Source organism: Miscanthus floridulus, chromosome 5, assembly GCF_019320115.1.
Source record: "Miscanthus floridulus cultivar M001 chromosome 5, ASM1932011v1, whole genome shotgun sequence".
Classification (NCBI taxonomy): domain Eukaryota; kingdom Viridiplantae; phylum Streptophyta; class Magnoliopsida; order Poales; family Poaceae; genus Miscanthus; species Miscanthus floridulus.
In genome coordinates, this window is record NC_089584.1 from 4496684 (window position 1) to 4518150 (window position 21467).

At 50.4% G+C, this 21467-nt stretch overlaps 1 protein-coding gene across 1 annotated transcript; it reads left to right on the forward strand.

The window, feature by feature from the left end:
- The first annotated feature begins 9723 nt into the window (after positions 1-9723).
- Positions 9724-11139, forward strand: LOC136454155 (uncharacterized). Its single transcript, XM_066454690.1, has 4 exons — positions 9724-9829; positions 9899-10057; positions 10134-10258; positions 10948-11139. The coding sequence occupies exons 1-4, from the start codon at positions 9724-9726 to the stop codon at positions 11137-11139; spliced, it is 582 nt and encodes a 193-aa protein (XP_066310787.1).
- The last annotated feature ends 10328 nt before the right edge of the window (positions 11140-21467 follow it).

Genomic DNA, 21467 nt, shown 5'->3' on the forward strand with positions numbered 1-21467 from the left:
ATGAAATAAGCAATAGTTTGAGATCCATCGCAACAGGTTTGACCAAATTAACCATACAATTAGTGCGGTTAACAGCACTAGGCCTCAGACAAGTGAACCATGGAGTCATGGCTGCTCTAACTTTATAAAAGTATCAATGAAGCAAGGCAAAATAACAACATCAATAGCCTAATCAGTAAGCAGCAGTCCTTGAACAACACATAGGAGATATGTAACAGAAATGGATGACGGAAATTAGTAAGACACGGCAGCAGCTCATCCATCATCTAGTTGTAGTCATCACAGGCCTAAGTGGGGCAGTCGTAGCAGCCAGTATTGCCCCCTTCATCCATAGTCCAAACAACAAGATAACAAGTGAGGTGATTAACACCTTCTTCCACCAACCAACCTTGTCATTACCATCAGAAGGAGCAATGATTGGAGCAAAAACATCATCAGAAACCAGATCATAGGGGAGGGGAGCTGCTCCTCCATGAGATGAATTCACATCTCTCATTGCTGTCTGAAAATCTCTAACAGCCTGCTCATAGTTGCTATACTTCTTGTATATAGCATTTCTGACCCCAAGAACTTGCTTATTGCACTCATGCCAAGTCAGGTAAATCCCTGGAGTCTCCCATATAAAACCACATAGCAAGTTGTCATTTCTGTAAAATGAAACAGTGGTTTAGGCTCAGTCAAATGTAATGCATGAAACTAGCCATGAGTGTGGAACTTAAAGATTTACGGTTTGCAATGAAACAAATTGTTGATCTTAAGTCCCTCACTGATGACTAGCATCATCAAGTTTAAATCAACAGTTATGACATCACATGCATTGTAAGAAAAGATTGGCCTCAGCTTTAGAATCTGGTGGTGTTCATCAAGTTGAAATCATTGGTGGCTGCCATACAAAAAAAACTAGTAGAACAGCAAGTTACAAACTGCAGGCAATAGAAAAACCAAACAAGTGCAAATCCAAAGTCATGGTTGCTATGGAACCCTAGTGTGCACATGCATTCACTGCCATCAGCATAAGATAGAAGGTGTTGTTGCTAAGGGAATGGACCAAGTAAACAAGGCAACCACCTCATGTATATGTTGTTTGCATCATAGGCCTTATAGATTTCCCACAGTTACCACCAATCAAAAGAAACAAAACCAACAGTTCAAAAGTAAGAGAATAAGGAATAACTGATCTCAAATAAAGAAGCCAACATAGGCTACAAATAGTGCCTTACAACATGATTGTTCTGCCCAATAGTTCTAGGCTCAAATGCCTACCATGGTGCCCAGTAGCACAAATAGTTAGCCTCCCTCCTAGTAAACAAAGCAAAAGGACGGTGTGAGTCAGCTAAGTAAGCTGCACAAAATACCTACAACTCAACTATAGTCAAAAGAAGAGAGTGGGTGAGGAAGGTGGAGGAACTATACATCTCTACAGTCAACCCCCTCAATGCACATGCTTGCCAACATGTATAGGAACTACATGTAGTAGTTCTTGGCTAGGTAGTTCCTGAGCCAAATGTCCCTATGGTTGTTACTCGTGCCAACAAAGCCCCTGCCTTGGGCCTAGTTGTCCAGCAGGTAGGTGTAGGCAACTATCAGTGCCTCCTCAGTAAAACCAGGCATCTCCATCATAGCAAGGTAGAGGTCAGCATCAACATGGGCTAGTCCAGTCTCCCTAAGAGCATTAGCAACATTATTCACAACATTAGACATATTGGTCAACATAAGCATCTCATCCTCACTGAAGTTGTCTCTCTTCCTCTTTCCACCCACAGCTGAGGAGAGGAGCTCAGTTGCCTTGCTACTGCATCCTACATTAGTGTGGGCCTTCTCAGCAGGCACATGGGTAGAGGAAGGACCATCTACCTTAGCAGCAACACTGTTAGCCTGGTTGGGCCCTAGGGCTTCACTAGAAGCAAGTGCAAACCTACTAGTGGCCATAGCATGGCCAAAGATGGACTCCACTTAGTGTAGAACCTTATAGGGCAATTTAGAAATTCTGCATCTTTAGGATGGTCCTGCATTAAGGGGGGAGGAAGGAGGGGTACGGTTTTAGACAAGTAATTGAAAGACAAGTACAAGGAGACATAGGAAAGAAATCAAAGTTCTACCTTGCAGTGCCCAAGGTAGTGCTCCTGCTCAAGCATGATAGCATTGGTGTCACTATCCCATAGTGCCCCACTTAGGTCCTTGAGCTTACAGACCCTAGACCACTTCTGCCTCCACTTCCTCAGGTGGTTGTACACCTGAGTTGGGCTCACTGTCTCCCAACTGTACTCCTTAAGGGCTTTGGCAACATGGTTAACATCCTTATCCTTGAAGACTTTGTCAGGCCTACTACCATCGCTAACAAGGTAAGCCATCCTCCTAAGGACAAAGCCAGAGGTGTTGTTGTTCCACCACATGGCCCTAAGACCCCCTGCACCAGCACCAGCAGCACCATCACCTACTGCTGCAATAGCAGCAAGAGCAGCAGCTGGTGCACCATCACCAGCAGCACCAATACCAGCTGCAACTATTGCACTAGCACCAACTGCAATAGCAGCAGCCCATTGACTACATCAGAAGTAGCCACAAACCCACCTTAGGCACCAAGCACATCAACTGGGAGTGGAGCCATCCTATTTGGTATTCCAATTAGAAAGTAGGAGAATAATATCATAATCATATGTACACATAAGCTGTGGCCATGGAACACAACCATGCAACAGTAGCAGCATAATTCATCTATGCTGCTACCACTGTATGGCTGAGTTTCATGGCTAGAGACCATGAAATAGTGATAGATGATGAAATGTGAACATGAACCAAACAATAAATAGTTGAGTAGGATAAAAACTTGGTCTCATGCTTGTCCAATAAATTATTACATAAACATCACACAAACATGAGTTCCATAGCAGGGTAAACAAACTGAATTTAATAACAAAGTTACTACATAATCAGATCCTAGAGGTACCCCTCCCTTCCCACATAGCATTACAGATGGCATCCCTCCTAAGTGCTATGGCATTGGAGTCTTGGAACTGGCTCTCATTATTGGATAGGTTATCAAGTGGGTCAGGTTGCCTGCCAGTGAAACCCTCCTAAGGTGGCACAACTTGGTTAATACCAAAACCTAGGATCCAATTGTGTAGAATACAACAGGCCAATATAAGCTTGACCAGAGTCTTGTATGGGTGAAAGGGCTTGTTATCTAGGATACGAAACCTATTCTTCAGTGCATCAAAAGCTCTCTCCACAGAGACCCTTAGTGATGAGTGCCTTAGTGTCGGTGTTTTGGACCAGCGGGCCCTCAACCAACTAGTAAAAACATGCTGCGTGCCCCTAATCCCAGATGGTGATGCAAAGAGACACAAGGTTTATACTGGTTCGGGCAGTGGGCGCCCTATGTCCAGTCTGAGAAATCGATCTTGTATTCCTTGCACTAAAATGCTCATAGTAGGGGATTACAAGCAGGATGAGAGAGGGAGCTAGTCCCAGGTCTCTACGCGGAGCAGTGTGGATTGCTTGAGATGTTGATCTCAGGCAGCGGAGAAGCGTGTGTGTTACAGAATGTGAAAAGTGTGTTCGTCTACCTCGTGAACTCGTCCCCCTCCCTTTTATAGTTGAAGGGGGGGGACAGGGGTGATACATGTGTTAGCTATGCGGCGCCGTGCAAACAGAGGCGGCATGTCCGAGCCCTGTAACCTATTATTATGGCGGTATGGTTGATGGAGTGGTCCTGCCCTTGAGGCGCTGGAGCGACATGCCGGTCACATTCAAACTTGTGTGACGTGGGAGCTCCAGTGATGGCTGGATGCAGGGCCTAGCGAGCGATGTGCTGCTTGCTGTGTGTTGGCTACGTGAAGAGCCGAGGCCCAGTTGGTGCCAAGGCCGAGCCGTCATAGGGGGCTCGGCAGGCGTGAATCCTAAGGTTGCCGAGACCCTAAAGTAGACTGCCGAGACATGGGGGAGCAGTTGGTTCTGTACACTGATTCCGAGGCTACAGTAACCTAGACTTGACTTTATACGCCGCGTTGTTCCTAGAGCAAGGGTTAGGTAGCACAGTGCAGTACAGGCGCCGGTCGTGGGCATGGTACCCGGGCGGCATGGCTTCGATATGACTAGCGCCCAGTCGGCCATGCCGCTGTGTCGAGCCGTCGTTCAGCTGATATCGTGGGAGCGGTCGACCGTGCCGGTCGGACATGATGTCTTGTCCGAGAAGTTGGTCGAGGCGGAGGCAACGGGGTTGTTTTGCTGAGCCAGCCTTGAGCAAGGTGGAGAATCGGCGTCTCGTCTGAGGTTGTACACGCGGGGCCTCAGGTGAGACAGAGAATTGGTTCCTCGGCCGAGACCTTTCGCGTGAGGCCTCGAGCGAGACGGAAAACTAGTAGGCCGTCTAAGGCCTTCCGCGCGAGGCCTCTAGCGAGGCGGAGATTAGCTAAACCTCGGGCATGTCTGGTGTTTAGCTAATAGTTGTCCCTTGGCTTTGATTTTGATGGGTTCTAAGCGATCTTTTCTATCGTTGCTTAGGGGACCCCTTTTCGTGGTACCCGACAGTAGCCCTCGAGCCTCAGGGAGAGTGTGAGCACTCTCTTTGAGGTTTTGACGAGGCTCGGGTTGTAGCAGCTCCTGGCAGGATGGTGTTTTATACTCGATGCCTCGGTGGGTGTAGCCCCCGAGGCCCTGGAGGAGTGGATTTACTCCTCCAAGGGCTTTTCTTGCGTTTGTTGGGCCCATGAGTGCGAGTTGTGAGCTACACCTTGGGGGCCGCCAGGGGTTTTATTGCGTTTGCTGGGCCCATGAGTGTGAGTTTGGGTCGCTGAGCCTCGGCAAGGTTGTAGGAAGAGCCCCCTAGCTTCTGCGTGGAGTGAGAGGGCCGTTAGAGGTTCCCCTAGCTTTTTGTGCGGCCCTCACACATCCTTTCTGTTCAGAAGGAGGGGTGGAGGGTGCCATGCTACCCTTAGTGGCACGAGCAGTGCTGCCCCCGATGAGCTGTTATCGGGTAAGTCCAAGTGGAGGCCTGAGCCCCGTTCGCTAGGGGTCGGCTGGCGGTCCGGAGACACACTCCAAGAGTACCAGAGGGTTTCTCTAGTGGGTGTCGGGGCTGTTCGATGAGCCCCGGTGGCTCGGCGCCTTCCTACAGTGGGATCCCATTCAGAGACCTCCCTACCAGTCTTGGACATGACTTAGGGCATCCTGAGCGATCGTTTGCTCAGGCCTCGGCCATGCGTGGGCTCACCCCTAGTCGTCCCTAACTCTACTACCCTGGGGCGGCTATCGAAACCCTCGGGGGCCTAGCCTTCGAACCCTTGGACCGTAACAGGCTCGATGCCCTTTTATTGCGTTTCTCCGAGTCTTCAAGTGCAAGCTTGGGTTGCTTGTCTTCATCTTAGGTGTAGGAAGAGCCCCCGAGCCTCCGCACGGAGCGAGAGGGTGGTCAGGAGTTCCCCTAGCTTTTTGTGCGACCCTCGCACATCCTTTTCGTTCAGACAGAGGGGTTGCTTGCCGAGTCCCCTCGAGTGCGAGCCGAGGTCATTGGGTCTCGACAAAGTTGCAGGAAGAGCCCCTGAGCCTCCGCATGGAGCGAGAGGGTGATCAGGAGCTCCCCTAGCTTTTTGTGCGCCCCTCACGCATGAGGGTTTGTTTGCCGAGCCCCCCTCGGGTGCAAGCCTGGGTCACGGGGTCTCGGCATATTTGCAGGAAGAGCCCCTTAGCCTTTACACAGAGCGAAAGGGCCATCAGGAGTTCCCTTGGCTTTTTGTATGACCCTCGCGCAACCTTTTCATTCAGAAGGAGGGGTTGTTTGCCAAGCCCCCTAGAGTGCGATCCTAGGTCGCTGGGGCTTGGCAAGGTTGCAGGAAGAGCCCCTTAGCCTCTACACAGAGCGAGAGGGCCGTCAGGGGTTCCCCTGGCTTTTGGTATGACCCTCGCGCAACCTTTTCGTTCAGAAGAAGGGGTAGAATATGCCAGGCTACCCTCGATGGGCGCGAGTGGTGGCACTTCCGGTGAGCTGTTATCGGGTAAGTCCGAGTGGAGGCCCATGCCCTATTCGATAGGGGTCAGCTAGCAGTCTAGAGATGCGCTCCAAGAGTACCAGAGGGTTTCTCTAGTGGGTGTTGGGACCGTTCGCTGGGCCCTGGTGGATCGGTGCCTCCCTACGGTGGGATCCCATTTGGAGACCTCCCTACCGGTCTCGGACATGACTTAGGGTGTCCCAAGCATTTTGCTTGCTTGGGTCTCAGCCCCGTATGGGCTCGCCCGTAGTCGTCCCTGACTCTATTACCCTAGGGCGGCCGTCGAAACCCTCGGGGGCCCAGCCTTTGAACCCCTAGACCATAGCGGGCTCGGTGCCCAGTTCCTTTGTCTAAAAGAAATCGGGTGGGGGATATTCCCTCCTCCCATCGGTTCGACAACAGCAGGCACGCCTTTTGAGGTGATTTTCTTGGGGAGGCAGAACGGCGCCTGCCACTGCAGCGGTCGGTCGTGATGCCGTGTCAGCGGATTGAACGTAACTGTTCACACGATTAATGAGGGAAAGGTGGGTACGTGGGCGGTAAAATTGGATCTGGATTAACTATGCCGGATCTGGGGGAAACTTTCCCGATTTTGTTGCCCGCCCATTTCACCTCCTTCCTGCATAAATACGCAACGAGCCTCGCCCCTCCCCTCCTTACCTTGCCTGCATTCGCCTTTGCCGCCCTTGTGCCGTTGCTAGAACAGAGAGCGCCGGGGAGAAGGAGAGAGAGAGGCGAGGTAGAGAGAGCGAGAGAGGCTCACCATCATAGTCGTATTCTCTGTCGCACCCATGGCCGGCGATGTTGTCATTGACACGGACCCTTGGGATCAATCTGACGTCACCATGGAGACGCTCCAGTCGCTCGTCGACAATGGCCTTCTCCACCCGGTTACTGACCCCAACAGGTCGGAGTGGACTGCTCCATCGAGCGAGCTAGAGCTAAAGCCCCGTGACAGCTACGTCATGAGCTTCGTGTCTTTTCACGAGCACGGCCTTGGCTTGCTGGCGAACCGATTCATGCGGGCGCTCCCGCACTACTATGGCGTGGAGCTCCACAACTTCAACCCTAATTCCATCGCATAGACGGCCATCTTCGTCGCTGTCTGTGAGGGGTACCTGGGGATTGCTTCCCATTGGGAGCTATGGCTCCACCTTTTCTGGGTAGGGCACACCACCAAGCTGATGGGCATGTCGAGCACGAGGAAGGCAGTGAGGGCTGGCAGCTGCACTCTCCAAGTGCGCTAGGACCATCAGCACCTGTACATCCTGGCCCAGCTCATGTCAACCAATCATCACAGGTACACCAGCTGGTTCTATCTTCGCAATGATGACGGCGGGCTTCCCCCCTACACTGGGCGGATCGTGGAGAGCTGTCCGGAAAAGTGGAAGTATGGCATCCTGAAGGAGGATCAGCCCAAGTTGTAGCCGCCCCTGGAGGGGCTGGAGAGGCTGCGGAGTCGCTGCCTTACTGTGGCTGTTGTCGTGGCCGCCTTCCATCGCTGGAGGGTGCTACCGCTGATGGCTCGGCGGTAGCGCCTGTTCGAGATGAGGTCGGATGAGCCGATCGAGGGCATCTAGATGTCTGCCTCTACCCTCTCCGACGAGGAGATTCTTCACTGGGTGAGGGAGACGGTGGAGGTGAAGCTGAGGAGCGGTGGCCCGACCCCCATCGCGATGCGCCTGTCGTGGGGGTTCCTCTCCCTGGTAAGTCACGCGCCACTGTAGCCCCCGAGGCCTCCCCATCCCTCACTGTTGTCTATTCCCTTACCCATGTTTGTTGTCCCGGTAGGGGATAAGGGACATGCGAGCCTTCCTGCCACCCGTTCCCAAGGACGCAGCGCGGCGGGCGGTGAATTGGGCGTACACCGAGGCACAGAAGAAGCGGAAGGACGCCAAGGTGGTGAAGCGCACAAGGAAGATCCTTGTGCGTGAGGGACTAGAGAAGCGCCGCCGACAGCAGAGGTAGGACGGTCTCTCGGTGGAGTCATCTCCGTCGCTGTCACTGTCGACGGAAGCCTCGAATGGAGATGATGAGAGCAAGGTGGGGCGGGGTCCCCTAGACCATCTTCCTAACGTCGGGGAGACGGTGCTCGGAGCATCGGCGAGCGGCCTGACGCTCCTAGGAGGAGGAGGAGATGCCTCGGGGCCGATGGTCGCCCACCCCAGGGCCGAGGCTGACACGCCCAAGGCGCGGGCGTTGGGAAAGCATGCCGTCAGCCCGGTGGGCTTGACGGTAGAGGTGGAGCAGGTGGCGGTGGGGGCAGCTGCGTCGTCCCCGCCGAGGACCAGGGGGGGTGCCGGGGTCCGTTGAGGATCGGCCGGCATCGGCGGATACAGAGGCTGTGCCTCCACCGCTGCCACTGCCTTCATAGAGGAGGGTTGCCGTGCTGAAGTGGTTGCAGCCCCGCTCGAGGTAAGCGTTTTTTTGGCATAGTTGCAGCATCTTCCGTTCGTCCTTTGGTCACATGCTGACCCTGTAAGTATCTCATCTTCAGCCGAAAGCGTCCTACGGAGGTGCCCACCTTAGCACCACTCAAGGCGCTCAAGGGGAGCCCTAGCTCCACCACCCACTAGGTGGTGGAGGCACAAGCCGCCATACAACGTGGCGTGGCGTCGGCGAGGGCCGACCCGAAGGAGCCGGTCGCCCAAGGAGGGACTGCCAAGGCAACCCCGACATAGATGGGGAAGGGAGCGCCTCTACCTCATGGGGCCGAGGCTCATGAGTCAGATAGGGCCGAGGCACCCTTAGTTGCCGAGGCCATCGAGGTCGAGCCCCTCCAGTCCTCCGAGGCCGAGGCAACGGAGGCCAGGGTGCCTAGGACCGCCGAGGCCATAGCGGTGGGGGCCAGAGCCTCTGGGGCCACCAAGGCCACGGTGGCGGAGGCCAACATGAGTGCGGTGAAGCTGGCAGCCCAGGAAGTGGAGATGAAGGCGGCGGAGGCCTTGGTGGCGCCCCTGGTCCAAGGCCTACCGCTGTTGCAGGAGAGCGCCCGGGAGGCGGAGGTCCATCCAATCTCCTCCGACGATACTTCTTGGGCGCAGGAGGTGGTCGACGCCGAGGTGGCCGGCATCGTGGAACAGCCGGCTCTAACCTCGAGCGAGGAAAGCTCAGCCCTCATGTGGGTACGACCCGAGCCCCATGGGTGGGATCACCCGCGTGTCCTGTGGTAGAGCTGGGATGACCCTGAGGGGGAGCCTCTGTTCGCCCTTGAGGATGCGGCCGAGGGTGGGCGCTAGGACACCTTCGAGCAATACCGCTAGCTGGCGGAGTGGTCACTATGGACGACACTGTCCGTGGTGGCCGATGATCTACCCGGGGTCGCCCAGGTTCACGCCTTCTTTTCTTATGTGGTGTCGTCTTTTTCTGAGTTTTCTTGTAGTGAATGACCCCTGTTTTGCCTATCTAGGAGCTCAAGGCACGGTCCTTTGGGAAGTCAGTGTTCCTCCGACAGGAGAGGGACGTCTGGGACCAGCTCTAGCAGTAGAAGAAACTACTCGCTCGTGCCAATGAGCTTCTGTCGGCGCAGAGCGCAGAGGTGGAAGACCTCCACCTATGCGGTACCGATATGGAGGCTGCTGCAGCAGCGGTGGCCTAGGAGTAGGTCACCCCCTTGGCGGCGTGGGTCAAGGAGTTGGAGGAGGAGCTGACCCGCATGGCCGGTGACTGGGATGCCTTCAGGTCCTAGGCTGGAGAAGCCACGGCCTCTGTCAAGGTCATTACTGGACAGCTGGGGATGGAGCAGGGTACGCACCAGCTGACAAAAGGTGCCTTGGATGAGGCCCTCAAGGCGGCTGAGGCTTCCCGGACCGAGACTGTGGTCTGGAGGGGAAAGGCCGAGGGTGAGTCTTATTCCCCTTGTTTTATTTATTTTTCTTGTGTTTGGCCCCTAACTCCTTGGTGTGATACAGAGCTGGAGGGAGAGGCTTCTAGGGCGACCGAGGCCTCTCGGGTCGAGGTCCAGCGCTTGAAGGAGAAGGCCGAGGTGTCTCAGGTCAAGGCCCAACGCTGGAAGGAGAAAGCTGAGGCCTCTCGAATCGAGGCCCAACGCTGGGAAGAGAAGGCCGAGGGTGACTTCCGTAGGCGTCCTCCCCTATTTGGCTTGTTTTCCTTTGCGCTCAACCCCATTCCGCTTTTTTGGCACAGGGTTGGAGACAGAGGTCACCCGGGTAGCTGAGGCCTCTATCGCCGTGCAAGCGGTGCTTGAGACCGAGATCGAGGAGCACGACGTGCTGAAGAGCACCGCCCATACCGCCTACGAGGCCCTAGAGGTCGAGGGGGTCCAGTCAGGAAGCTGCCTCAGTAAGCCTGGGCAAAATTCCCGATACCCATTACCCGTACCCGAATTACCCGAACCTGGACCCGAATTACCCGAACCCGAGGTACCCGATCCCAAATTCGGATAGCGATTTTGATTACCCGAAATTAGTTTGGGTAATTCGGGTAATATCCCCCAGTACCCAAACTACCCGAACTACCCAAAGATTTGTTTTGTCTTTGTATTCATCATATGTTGTTAGCTGAACCATTTAACTTATCACTTTATTAGAATATAATTCTCTCTATTTGAATGAGTGACTGTAATATATTATTCTCTACAAATTGCTATTGAAATTCTATATAAATTGCTGCTGAAATTATGTATAGATCACTACTGAAATTTAGTATAGTTTGTTGTTTTCTGTAAATTTGGGTATATCGGGTAATACCCGAACCCGAACCCGAATTATCGGGTACCCGAATTTGCGGGTAGTGTTTTTTCGGGGGTAATATCGGGTAGCAATTTTTATTACCCGAATTTTGAATTACCCGAATTACCCGACCCGAAAAAATCGAGTAACCCGAACGCCCAGGCTTATCCCTCAGGAGCCGCCTGATTGCGTTGAGCGGCTAAGTGCGCAAGCAACTCTAAGGGGCGCTGCATATGGGCGTTAAGTGTGCCCTGGCCGTCATCGCCTAGCACTACATCAGCGTCGACCTCAAGGCCATCAGCGATGGCTATGTCCTACCTGATGATGACGGGGAGGCCGACGAGGAGGTAGCAAAGCTGATGGAGGCGGCGGAGGGCCCCGGCACGACGCTGGCCAAGCTGTTCGAAGAGGAGGTGGTCCCTCCTACGCCGTCCGCCGATGCTGGAGACCCTGAGGCTTGACCTAGGCCCAAGAGGCTATGTAATTAGATTAGGGATTATGTTACCATATCGTAATGCTGGTGGCCATCGAGGCCTTGTTAAAGTAATCGTGCATCTACGCTTCTTTAATCGTTTTTCCTTGTATTTTCGAGCCTCTTCCCTCTGTCCTGTTTCTGAGCATATCACTTGCAAAGGCCTTCCTCAGAGCCTAAGCTATCCCTAGGGTGAAAAGGTGGTGAGAGAGTGCCGTAGCCTGGAGGTGTAAGCCGTCTCGCGACTCAGCTGGCCCTTTGGCCCTGAGACAGACTTTTGGTCCTTAGGTCTTTTACAATTGACTTGTCAGAGCGTAATAGAGAGTTTGGCGTAGAATTTTTTTTCAAAAAATGACTAAAAATGGTGCGTGGGAGTTAGGGGGGAGTCCCCCCTTCTAGCCCCCGAGGGAGGCTCGGTTCTGCAGAGGCGGAGCTGAGTCTCCCTTATGGTGTTATTGTAATGTCGAGGCCCACGATGGGCTCGGCGGGTTTCTCGAAAAAATTAGAACAATTAAAGAACGCTTCTTACTTGTATTTCGGGAAACAATATACACAATGCCTGGGAATTTAAGGGTAAAAGTGACATAGCTATTCTATGTTCCAAGCATTAGTGAGGAATTCTCCCTTCTTATTGGCTAGCTTGTAAGTCCCGGGCTTTAGCACTTGGGCAACAATGTACGGCCCTTCCTATGGCGGGGTCAGCTTGTGGCAGCCCTTGTTGCTCTGCCTCAGTCTTAGCACCATGTCGCCCACCTTTAGGTCTCAGCCTCGAATGCGTCGGGCTTGATAGCGTTGTAGAGCTTGCTAGTATTTGGCCAAATGTAGCAGCACAACGTCTTGGGCTTCCTCCAGTTGGTCGAGGGCGTCCTCACGGGTAGTGCGGTTGCTCTGCTCATTGTAGACCCAAAGCCTCGGGGAACCGTACTCCAAGTTAGTGGGGAGGATGGCCTCGGCCCCATAGACTAGGAAGAACGGTGTAAACCCCGTGGCTCGGCTCGGGGTATTCCTTAGGCTCCAGATGACTGATGGGAGTTCGACAAGCCATTTCTTGCCAAACTTCTTCAGCCAGTTGTATATTCTTGACTTGAGACCTTGTAGGATCATGCCATTGGCACGTTCTACTTGGCTATTTGTCCTAGGGTGTCCTACGGCTGACCAAGCCACACGGATGTGGTCGTCATCGCAGAACGTCAGGAATTTTTGGCCAGTGAATTGTGTCCCATTGTCGGTGATGATGGTGTTCAGAACCTCGAACCTGTGGATGATATCAGTGAAGAAGAGCACCGCTTGCTCTAACTTGATTCGATTGATCAGACAAGCCTCGATCTACTTGGAGAACTTATCAATTGCTACCAGTAGATGGGTGTAGCCCCCAGAGAGCCTTCTACAGAGGCCCAACCAAGTCGAGCCCCCACACGGTGAACAGCCATGTGATAGGGATGGTTTGGAGGGCTTGGGCCGGGAGGTGCGTTTGCCATGCATAGTACTGGCACCCCTCACAAGAGCGTACGAGCTTGGTGGCGTCAGCAACCGCTGTTGGCTAGTAGAACCCTTAGCGGAAGGCATTTCTGACGAGCGTCCGAGGTGCCGCATGGTGCCCGTAGGCTCCTGCGTGCAAGTCCCAAAGTAGGGCTCGACCTACCTCGGTAGTGATGCATCGTTGGAGGACGTCAGATGGGCTCCACCTGTATAATTCACCGCCGCTGAGGATGTAAGTCTTGGCTTGCTGAGCAAGCCACCGGGCTTCGGTCCTGTCAGTGGGAAGCTCTCCTCGGGCGAGGCAATCAAGGAATGGGACTCGCCAGTCTGTGCCCTGGTTGGTCTCGGGAGACCCCGTGTTGACTTCCATGACATCGGGCTTGACCAAAGGAGTCTCAGCGATAGAGGGGGGCCCGAGCCCTGCGGGGGGCTTGATCGCTGGGCCCTCTTCCGCTGCCGAGGCGTAGTCGATGGAAGGTTTGTGGAGATCTTTGGCGAAGACGTTCGGGGGGACCGGCGCCCACACCGACGCCATCTTTGCTAGTTCGTCCATGGCCTCATTGATTTTGCGCGCGATGTGGTTGAGTTTGAGACTGTCGAACTTGTCTTCGAGGCATCGTACCAGCTTGTAGTACGCCTCCATCTTGGGGTCATGGCAGTTTGACTCCTTCATCACCTGATCGACGATAAGCTATGAGTCGCCTCGCATGTCGAGGCACCGTACTCCGAGTTCCACGGCGATCTGCAAGTCGTTGACAAGGGCTTCGTATTCAGCTGCGTTGTTGGAGGTGGCAAAGTGGAGCTGAATCATGTAGCGCATGTGTACTCCGAGGGGCGAGATGAAGAGCAGACCCACGCCCGCCCCGGTCTTCATCAGGGACCCATCGAAGTACATGGTCTAGCATTCTGTAACACCCTAGGTGTTTAGGCTTCCACGAAATTGCATGTCATTTCATAAACATGTGCATTATCCATGTCATCATGCCATTATCATTGAAACATACATATGCAACATTTTTAAATTGTATGTGTTTCATGCTTGATTGCTTAGAGTGGAAGTAGTGAAACCTGTGAATGTAACATGAAACTCTCATACATGGAAACATGGCAATATGGTAGTAATGTGGCAATTATAAAATGACAACAAGGTCTTGAAACATGTGAGACATTTCATTGCAACATATGAATGAATTGCTTGTTTTACTTTCTTTATCACATGTGATCATTAGAAGTGGTATAACAATTTTGTAAAATGGTTGATCATGGTCTATTACACCTTAACTACACTTAGGTTACTTGTTTGGACATTGTTCATGTAGATCAAAATGACCAAAATGCCCTTAATTGCATGTTTGACTTGAATTGACCCTAGGAGTGTCATAGTTTGACTGTTTAAAAAGTCCAACTTGGAAGCTTTGCATGGCTGTACACTCTTTACAAAAGTTGTAGCTAATTTAGCAAGGAACAAAAGTTGTTTTATGACCAACTCATGAAAATGGCTAGAACATGCTCAAACATGGCCCACAAGTCAGAAGTACATGCTGATTTCATATTTAGCAAATTTTTCTAAGTCCTAAAGTGTAGTACAGTTTCGTGTACACATGTTTGGAGCCATGTATCTCCCTAACCGAGCCAAACCAGCTTGAGCTCCTGTGGAAAGAGTTGTAGTTCACGTGTAGATGAGCAACTTTGTTAACTATGGCATGGCCTAGATCACCACGGATTAGGAGTTGATGATCGTCGGATACGTGCTGTCAGTCATCACCGATAAACACTGAATCGCGTTTGTTTTCAGAAAACGGTCAGTCGCCGTGGCCGACCGGCTTAGAGGCTTGACGCCGCGTGTCCGCCACTCGTCGCCAGCCTTCTGTCGCGCAGGCCACGCGCCACGGACGTCCTGGCGTTGCAGCCGCATCTTGAAGCCACCCCAGCGCCTGCCCGACGCACTCGCTGTCCCATTTCACATTCTCGCCTCCCACCGCAGCCGTCCACCATTGCTAGCCGCACCTTCGCCTTTGCCTCGCTTGCTCACCTTTGCAAAAACGCGTTGCTCCGTTCGCCCAGAGCCTCGCCGTGTTCCCCTCCATCACCTCCACCATTCAATCGAGTCGATTGAGCGTCGGTAAGGGCGTATTCACCGTTTTCCCCCACCACAGCCATGGCGGGACCTCGCCGGAGTTGGCGCTCCACGCGGCCAGCTGTCCGCGTGACCTTTCCACCCCTCCTCTGCCTGTAGCTAGGTCCGGTGAGCACCATCGAAGCCCGTAGCGCCAACCGTTAGGGCTGCGACGTCGTATCGTCGCCGGAGCCGGCCATGCCGTGGCCGTGCGCCGCCGTGTCAGTCGCCAACCCCTCTAGCCACCACCATAGCACCGATTGAGGTCACCACTAGATGCGCATGGTCATGGTGAACATCGTAGCGTAGATGGTTTCACCGGAGGAGCCACCGGCGGCGAGTTGCGCCGTCGTCGTCCTCCGCTCCCCTGCCTATCTCGCTGACAAGCGGGTCCTGCCTTGTCAGCCGTCGAGGCTGAGGCGGGAGCTCAGTTCGGGCTGCGCCGCGTCTTGGGCCGCGCCAGTGTGCTTCGCGGGCCGCTGTTCCTTCAGGCCGGCCCAACTGTGGCTGAGTTTTGTTTCCTTATTTATTTTGTTTTATTATTTCACAGATTTGTATTGATATTCAAAAATCTGTATTTCTTAGTATATAGATCCAAATGCCATGGTTCTAATTTTGTTGAGTTCCTAGTATTGTCTAGTATTTAACAAAAATAGTATATGAGCACATGTTTTAGAAAAATTGGATGAATTAAATAGGAGTTTGAAATGTGTTTTTAGAAGCATGCAAACTTGTTTGAATTTTATCTTGAGTTTCTATGGTCCAAAAATTATGAAATTTTGTGGGTCCTCTATTTTGGTTTAGTAGAGTCTCTGGTTAAAATTTCAGAGCTAGTGCATGTGTAGTTTTTAAGTTATAGAATTTCCTTTTATTAATGGGTGGATCTTGTGTGAATTTTCATAATTTTTCTATAGATCCAGTAAAGGTAAAATTTGGTGGGTACTATTCTTATGCTAGAATGATGCTAGGAAAAATGTGAAATCTGTTGCTTGACACTTTTCATTAGGATTTCTTAATTATGCCATTTTAAGCCAGTATGCCTTATCATTTTTGTGTAGACTGTTATACTTACTCAATGGCTTTGAAATTTTTATGGTAGTCTATGTGCAGCATGAGATAGCTACTGTAATTTTTGTAGATTTTTCTAAATAGTTTTACTATATATTGCTTTAATCACCTAATTAACTAAATAAATTAGAAAAGGGTATTAAATAATTTATTTAGAAGTTGGCATTATACTTTCTAGTGTTCCTCTGGGGTGTGCAACAAGTTGGTAAACTTGGTTTGGTCAAATTAGGCTTTTGCATCATCATTAAATAATTAAGTTAGTAACCCTGTCATTTCTGGACAGATTCTAGATTTACTGGAATTCAGTTTGATTCACGTAAGAATCATGCTGTGATGTTTACAAATGAATTGTAGAGAATTTCATAAGCTTTCCAGCATGTCCTCATGCAAGTCATTTGGAATTGTAGAACTTTAGTTGTCATTTAATTAAGGGACTACTTGTATGCATATGAAACTTAAATGTTAAATTATGTATACCTTTATTATTTCTAAGTTGTGGTAATGTTCCTAGGTGTTAGGCCTTTAACTGAAGATGAGCATCTTTACCTTAGGTTATGCAAGTTAGGTAAGTTGATCTTGTCTTTAAGTTAAGTAGATACATGCTTAAAGTGATTTGAATAGAGCTAATTACTCGGTAAACGAGTGTCCAGTGATACTTTCGTAAACACTCACTGTGATTCATTCATCATGAGCATCATGTCATTCCTTATGCATCCATGATATTTATCTTTTGCATCGGCATGCAATAGGTGTACCGGAAGGAGTAACCCTGCTAGAATTCGAGGAACCGAGCGAGCAGCAGCAGTCGACGCCGGAGGTTCAGGAGGAGCAGCCTTCAGGAGAAGTGCCAGACGAGGTCGCCGTTGAGTGCCCGGATCACCGTCCTTGCAACTTTGTGAAAGGCAAGCCCCGGAGCATATTAAGCCTCCTAATTTCTGAAATGCAGTTACAGTATTATCGTTACATATATATATTGTTGCATTAAGTTTAGGTGTTGGATGCAAACAATTGCTGCATTGGTTACCCAATTCCTTGTCCAGATATTGTTACCCTGAATCCTATGTAGCTCAGGCTCGAGTAGTGCTTAGCCCTGCTTAAACGCGGTAGAAGTCGGGTGATTTCCTGTCACCTGCGAGATATAGGAATATACATGTGGCACGGTTGGCTATATTTGCTATCGTGGAAAAGAACCAGTCTTAATTTGAAATGAAGACCGGACGGAGGCTTGCCGGTTTGCAGTGACTCCGTCTGCGTCGCTTAAGGACTGATTCTTGGAGCCTTTCCTGTTCATGTTGAACGCATGCCTCTCTCTTAGTTGGCCGGGTCTGGAGACCGACCGCGAAGCCGAGTAGCTCAACTCAGGCCGGGAGTCGATAAGTATAAAGTACGCCTCGGAAGGGAGCCGTAGGCGTGAGTCCAAGGGCAGGTGATTTAAAAGTCCTGATCGTCCTGGCAGAAGGGTAATCCCTGAGAGCGCTGGCGCTGATCGAACCCGCGAATTTGGTTCCTGAGTTGTACCAAAGGTAACCCACGGCTACTCTTGCTAAGTATGCCAGGGTGAGAGTTAGGAATACCCCCTCAGCTGAGTTGTAATTCGATTCGAATCGCCGTCTCTCCCGGTTAGTGAGAACTTGACGGGCTTATCTCCAATGTAGATACACTTAATAACATAATGGTTCAGGAAATGATGATATGATGATGACAGCCTTATTATACCTACTATGGTTAATATTGTTTGCTCCTAATAAGTGAGTGCTCTAGTACAGGTGCTAATCTAGTGGACAGGTAAATAATGATAAGCTTGACGCTAAGTTTAAATTGGTTACTATAATCTTAAGCTCTTTTATGCAACTGTGTCTAGCTAGCCCACCTGAAAAGCCTTACATGATCCTTGGTGTCCTTGATTTCTGATTTTGTCGGGTAAGTCTAGCTGAGTACCTTCTCGTACTCAGGGTTTATCTCCCACCTGTTGCAGATGACCAGTTCTACTTTGGTTGCTGCAAGTACTGCCTTCTCCCAGCTGGGGATGAAGACTAGACCGTTGGGCACGGTCTCTACTAGTTCTCGTACCTGATAATGCTTTTGTGGGACATGACTCAGCCTTGGCAATGTATTTGAAATTCATGATGTTTTGTACTAAACTATGTTGCTTCCGCACACTCAAACTTGGTTTGTAATATTCTATTTCAACTCTGATGGATGTAATCCGAATGCTACTTGTGAAATGTTGTAACAGATGATGTGTTGTGTTGAATCACTACGATCTTGGTTTGTATGTCGAGGGTTGGTTGAAATCCTTCGTGATTTCCGGACTACCGGGATTATGGGAGCTTAAGTACAGGAATTTGATCGCTTCGGTGATTGTTTTTGTACTTACGTTCTTATGATTTGGTCGGTTCTGTTACAGCTGGCATCAGAGCAAGATTTGACACTAAACACGTCATTTGTGTATTTAAAACAAAAGTATTTGTGAAAATCCTAAATTAAATACTAAGTATTGCCAGTGGTCATATCCCTTATGCCCAAATAAGGACTCTTAGGTGGCTTATTAAAGTACTAATTTGGGGGTTCCTGCTTGTTTCTGTTTCATCGTCCATACGGCGTGCTATTGTATGGATGCCATCCGCTTGGGTGGTAATGTATGGATCAAAATACCTCTACGCTCTGGTAAGTGGGAGCTTGTGAGAGCATGACCGTCCAACCGTCGGTCTAGGGGAGAGTAGTTGTGGTTGCTCGCATACTTACATGTTTGATCATGTATCTATGAGAGTACTTAATTATGGGTATCTCTGATGGGTAGCTGTGATAGTAGAGTATATGCATCAGGGGATGTATGTATGAAGGTATTTAGTTTACTACTTGTTTTCTATGCTTTTTGGGAAATTATTGGGCTGAAATGAATTTTTCTGCAGGTACACTAACAACGTATCGTTGTAGATTGACTAGCTACCGTATATGAGAGAACGTATGTATGCCACCGTATATTTCACTAGCCAAAGATTTTTTTTAGGTTTGTGAGGACGTACGGATCGTGCATGCATCATGATTCAAGCATGCATGGCATTTCTTGCATTATTCCTTCCCTTAAAAATTTGATTGTCCCGACAAATTAAATTTCGTATCCCTTAAATGATTCTCCCCTTACGTTGTAACTTTTTGCTACAGATGGCGCGCACGAAACTCACCGCTCGCAAGTCCGCTGGAGGCAGGGCGCCTTGTCACCGTTTGGCTCCTCGTGAGCCCCGTCCTGAGCCTACTGAGGTGGAAAGGCTAAGGGCGGAGCTGGCCCAGGTGACTGCTGAAAGGACTGCAGCGCAGCACCGTTTGGAGCAAGTAACACAGGAAAGGGACCAAGAGACCCTTGAGGTTCAAAGGTTGACAGTTGCTCACCGCAACTATGAACGCATGTTGATTCATGTGATGAACCAACGGAATGAAGCCTGGCACGAAGAGAATGTGTTGAGAGCGCGACTAGATGGAGCTAGAGCAGCAAGTGGCAGTTGCTGAAGAGTACAATGACAATCTCCATGAGGAGGTCCACCTGTTACACAATCAACTTCACCCTCTCCTGCCACCTGATGATGAGGATGAGATGGGTTCTGGTGTCATCATGGCTGAAGGTGATGATGACATGGAGGTCAATGGACCTGAGGACGCTCCACCTGATGAGGAGGAAGATGAGGAGTTAGAGCCTCCTAGTGATGAAGATGGAGGAGAGATCTTCGACACTGACTCCGAGGACGATGCGTAGTTTAGCTTACTACTGAGCTAATGCGCTAGATCTAGTCTTTTGTTGATCCTCATGCATGAACGAGTAGCTTTGTAGCAAGTTAATCGTTGGGATGTAATATCGAACCCTATGTTACCCTTGATGTAAGTTGGAACCACTATGGCTTGGATGTAACCTATCGAACGTATTATGCTCCACGTATGTGAGCTTTTGATGAATTTCGCCTTTGCGGTCTATGGATCTCGTTGTTGGTTAAGTTCATCGCATTTATATGTCAATTGATGCGCTTGATGAGTTGGGTGATTGTGATGAATGATTGTGCCTCTGTTGATTATTAAATGCATTCCCTCCAATGGACTCAGTTTGGCATAATTATACAGTTCATCTACAAAAATTTCCACATCGTCAGTGCTCATTGGCTATACCTTTTGCAGATGGCTCATAACCTTCGTCGCGGTCGTGGCATGGGAAATGAGGAACAACCACCTCCGCCACCGCCCACACCAGCTGAGCTAATGCAGATAGTTGTGGAAAGTCAGCGCATGCTAGCTGAGGCTATGCGCCAGATGGCTAACCGTGAGGATCGGCATGTCCGCCAGGGACCCGAGCCGAACCAGTACAGCAGCTTTAAGGACTTCATGGACACAAAGCCTCCTATCTTTCATGAGGCAGAAGAACCCTTACAAGCGGATGAATGGTTGAGCACGATAGAGCAAAGATTTGGATTGCTCCGTTTGACTGAAGGCATGAAGGCTACGTATGCAGGACACCAGCTCCAAGGCCCTGCAGGCATCTGGTGGACCCATCACAGGACCACCTTCCCTGCTAACGTTGAGATCATTTGGAACCAATTCCAGGCAGCCTTCCGGGGACACTTTATCCCTCCTGGTCTCATGGCCATTAAGCATACTGAGTTTATGAAGCTCACCCAAGGCAATAAGAGTCTCAATGAGTACCTCCAGGCATTCAACAACCTAGCAAGATATGCTCCTGAGTTCAGTCGATACTGACGCCAAGAGAATAGCTAGCTTCAAGAGGGGACTTTCCCCAAAACTGATGAAGTCAATGGGCAACTACAAGTGTGTCACCTTCAATGAGTTTATCAGTGACACTCTGACTCAGGAGAACAATGACAAGATATATGCTGCTTCCAAGAACCGTAAAAGGAACTTTGAGGCTGGTGCTTCCCAGTCCAAGGCTCCAATGGTATCTAAGGCCCCGTACCAGTCCACCCAATGCTAATGTCCGGTACCGCCCACCTCAGAAGAAGAACCAAGCTAAAACCGGTTTCCGCAAGGGGTATACAATTTCCTTGCCAAAGAATACCTCTGGGCAGGGTAGCTCCAATGTTCCACCAGCAAACAGGCCATGCTGGAACTGTAACCAGCCTGGTCATTGGGCAAATAGATGTCCCCATCCTCCCAAGAATGCTCAAGGAAACGTCCGTCAGGGGCGTGTTCACTATACTACAGTGGAGGAAATTCCTGCTGGTGAAGTGGTCACCGCTGGTAAGTTCCTTGTTAATGATCACCCTGCAGTTGTGCTCTTTGATTCTGGTGCTTCGCATTCCTTTGTGAGTTCTACTTTTGCATCTAAGCATCAGATGAATGTGATTACAATTGTCAAGGGGGGTTATTGTATTAGTGCTGCTGGGAATAATATCATGACTAACCAAGTAGTTAAAGATGTAAAGATTGAGATCGGGGATCGAGAGTTCCTTGTGGATCTTGTAGTTCTACCGGGGGTAGGAATCGATGTAATCCTAGGAATGAAGTGGATGAGCAGGGAATGGAGTGTTGATTGATACATCAACCCGTGTGGTTATGTTGAGGGATCTTGTGGATAAGAAAGGTTTTCTAGTGCAGTTACCTCATGATATTGCTATCCACAGTACAGCCAATGCTACCTTAGCCAAAGCCATTAA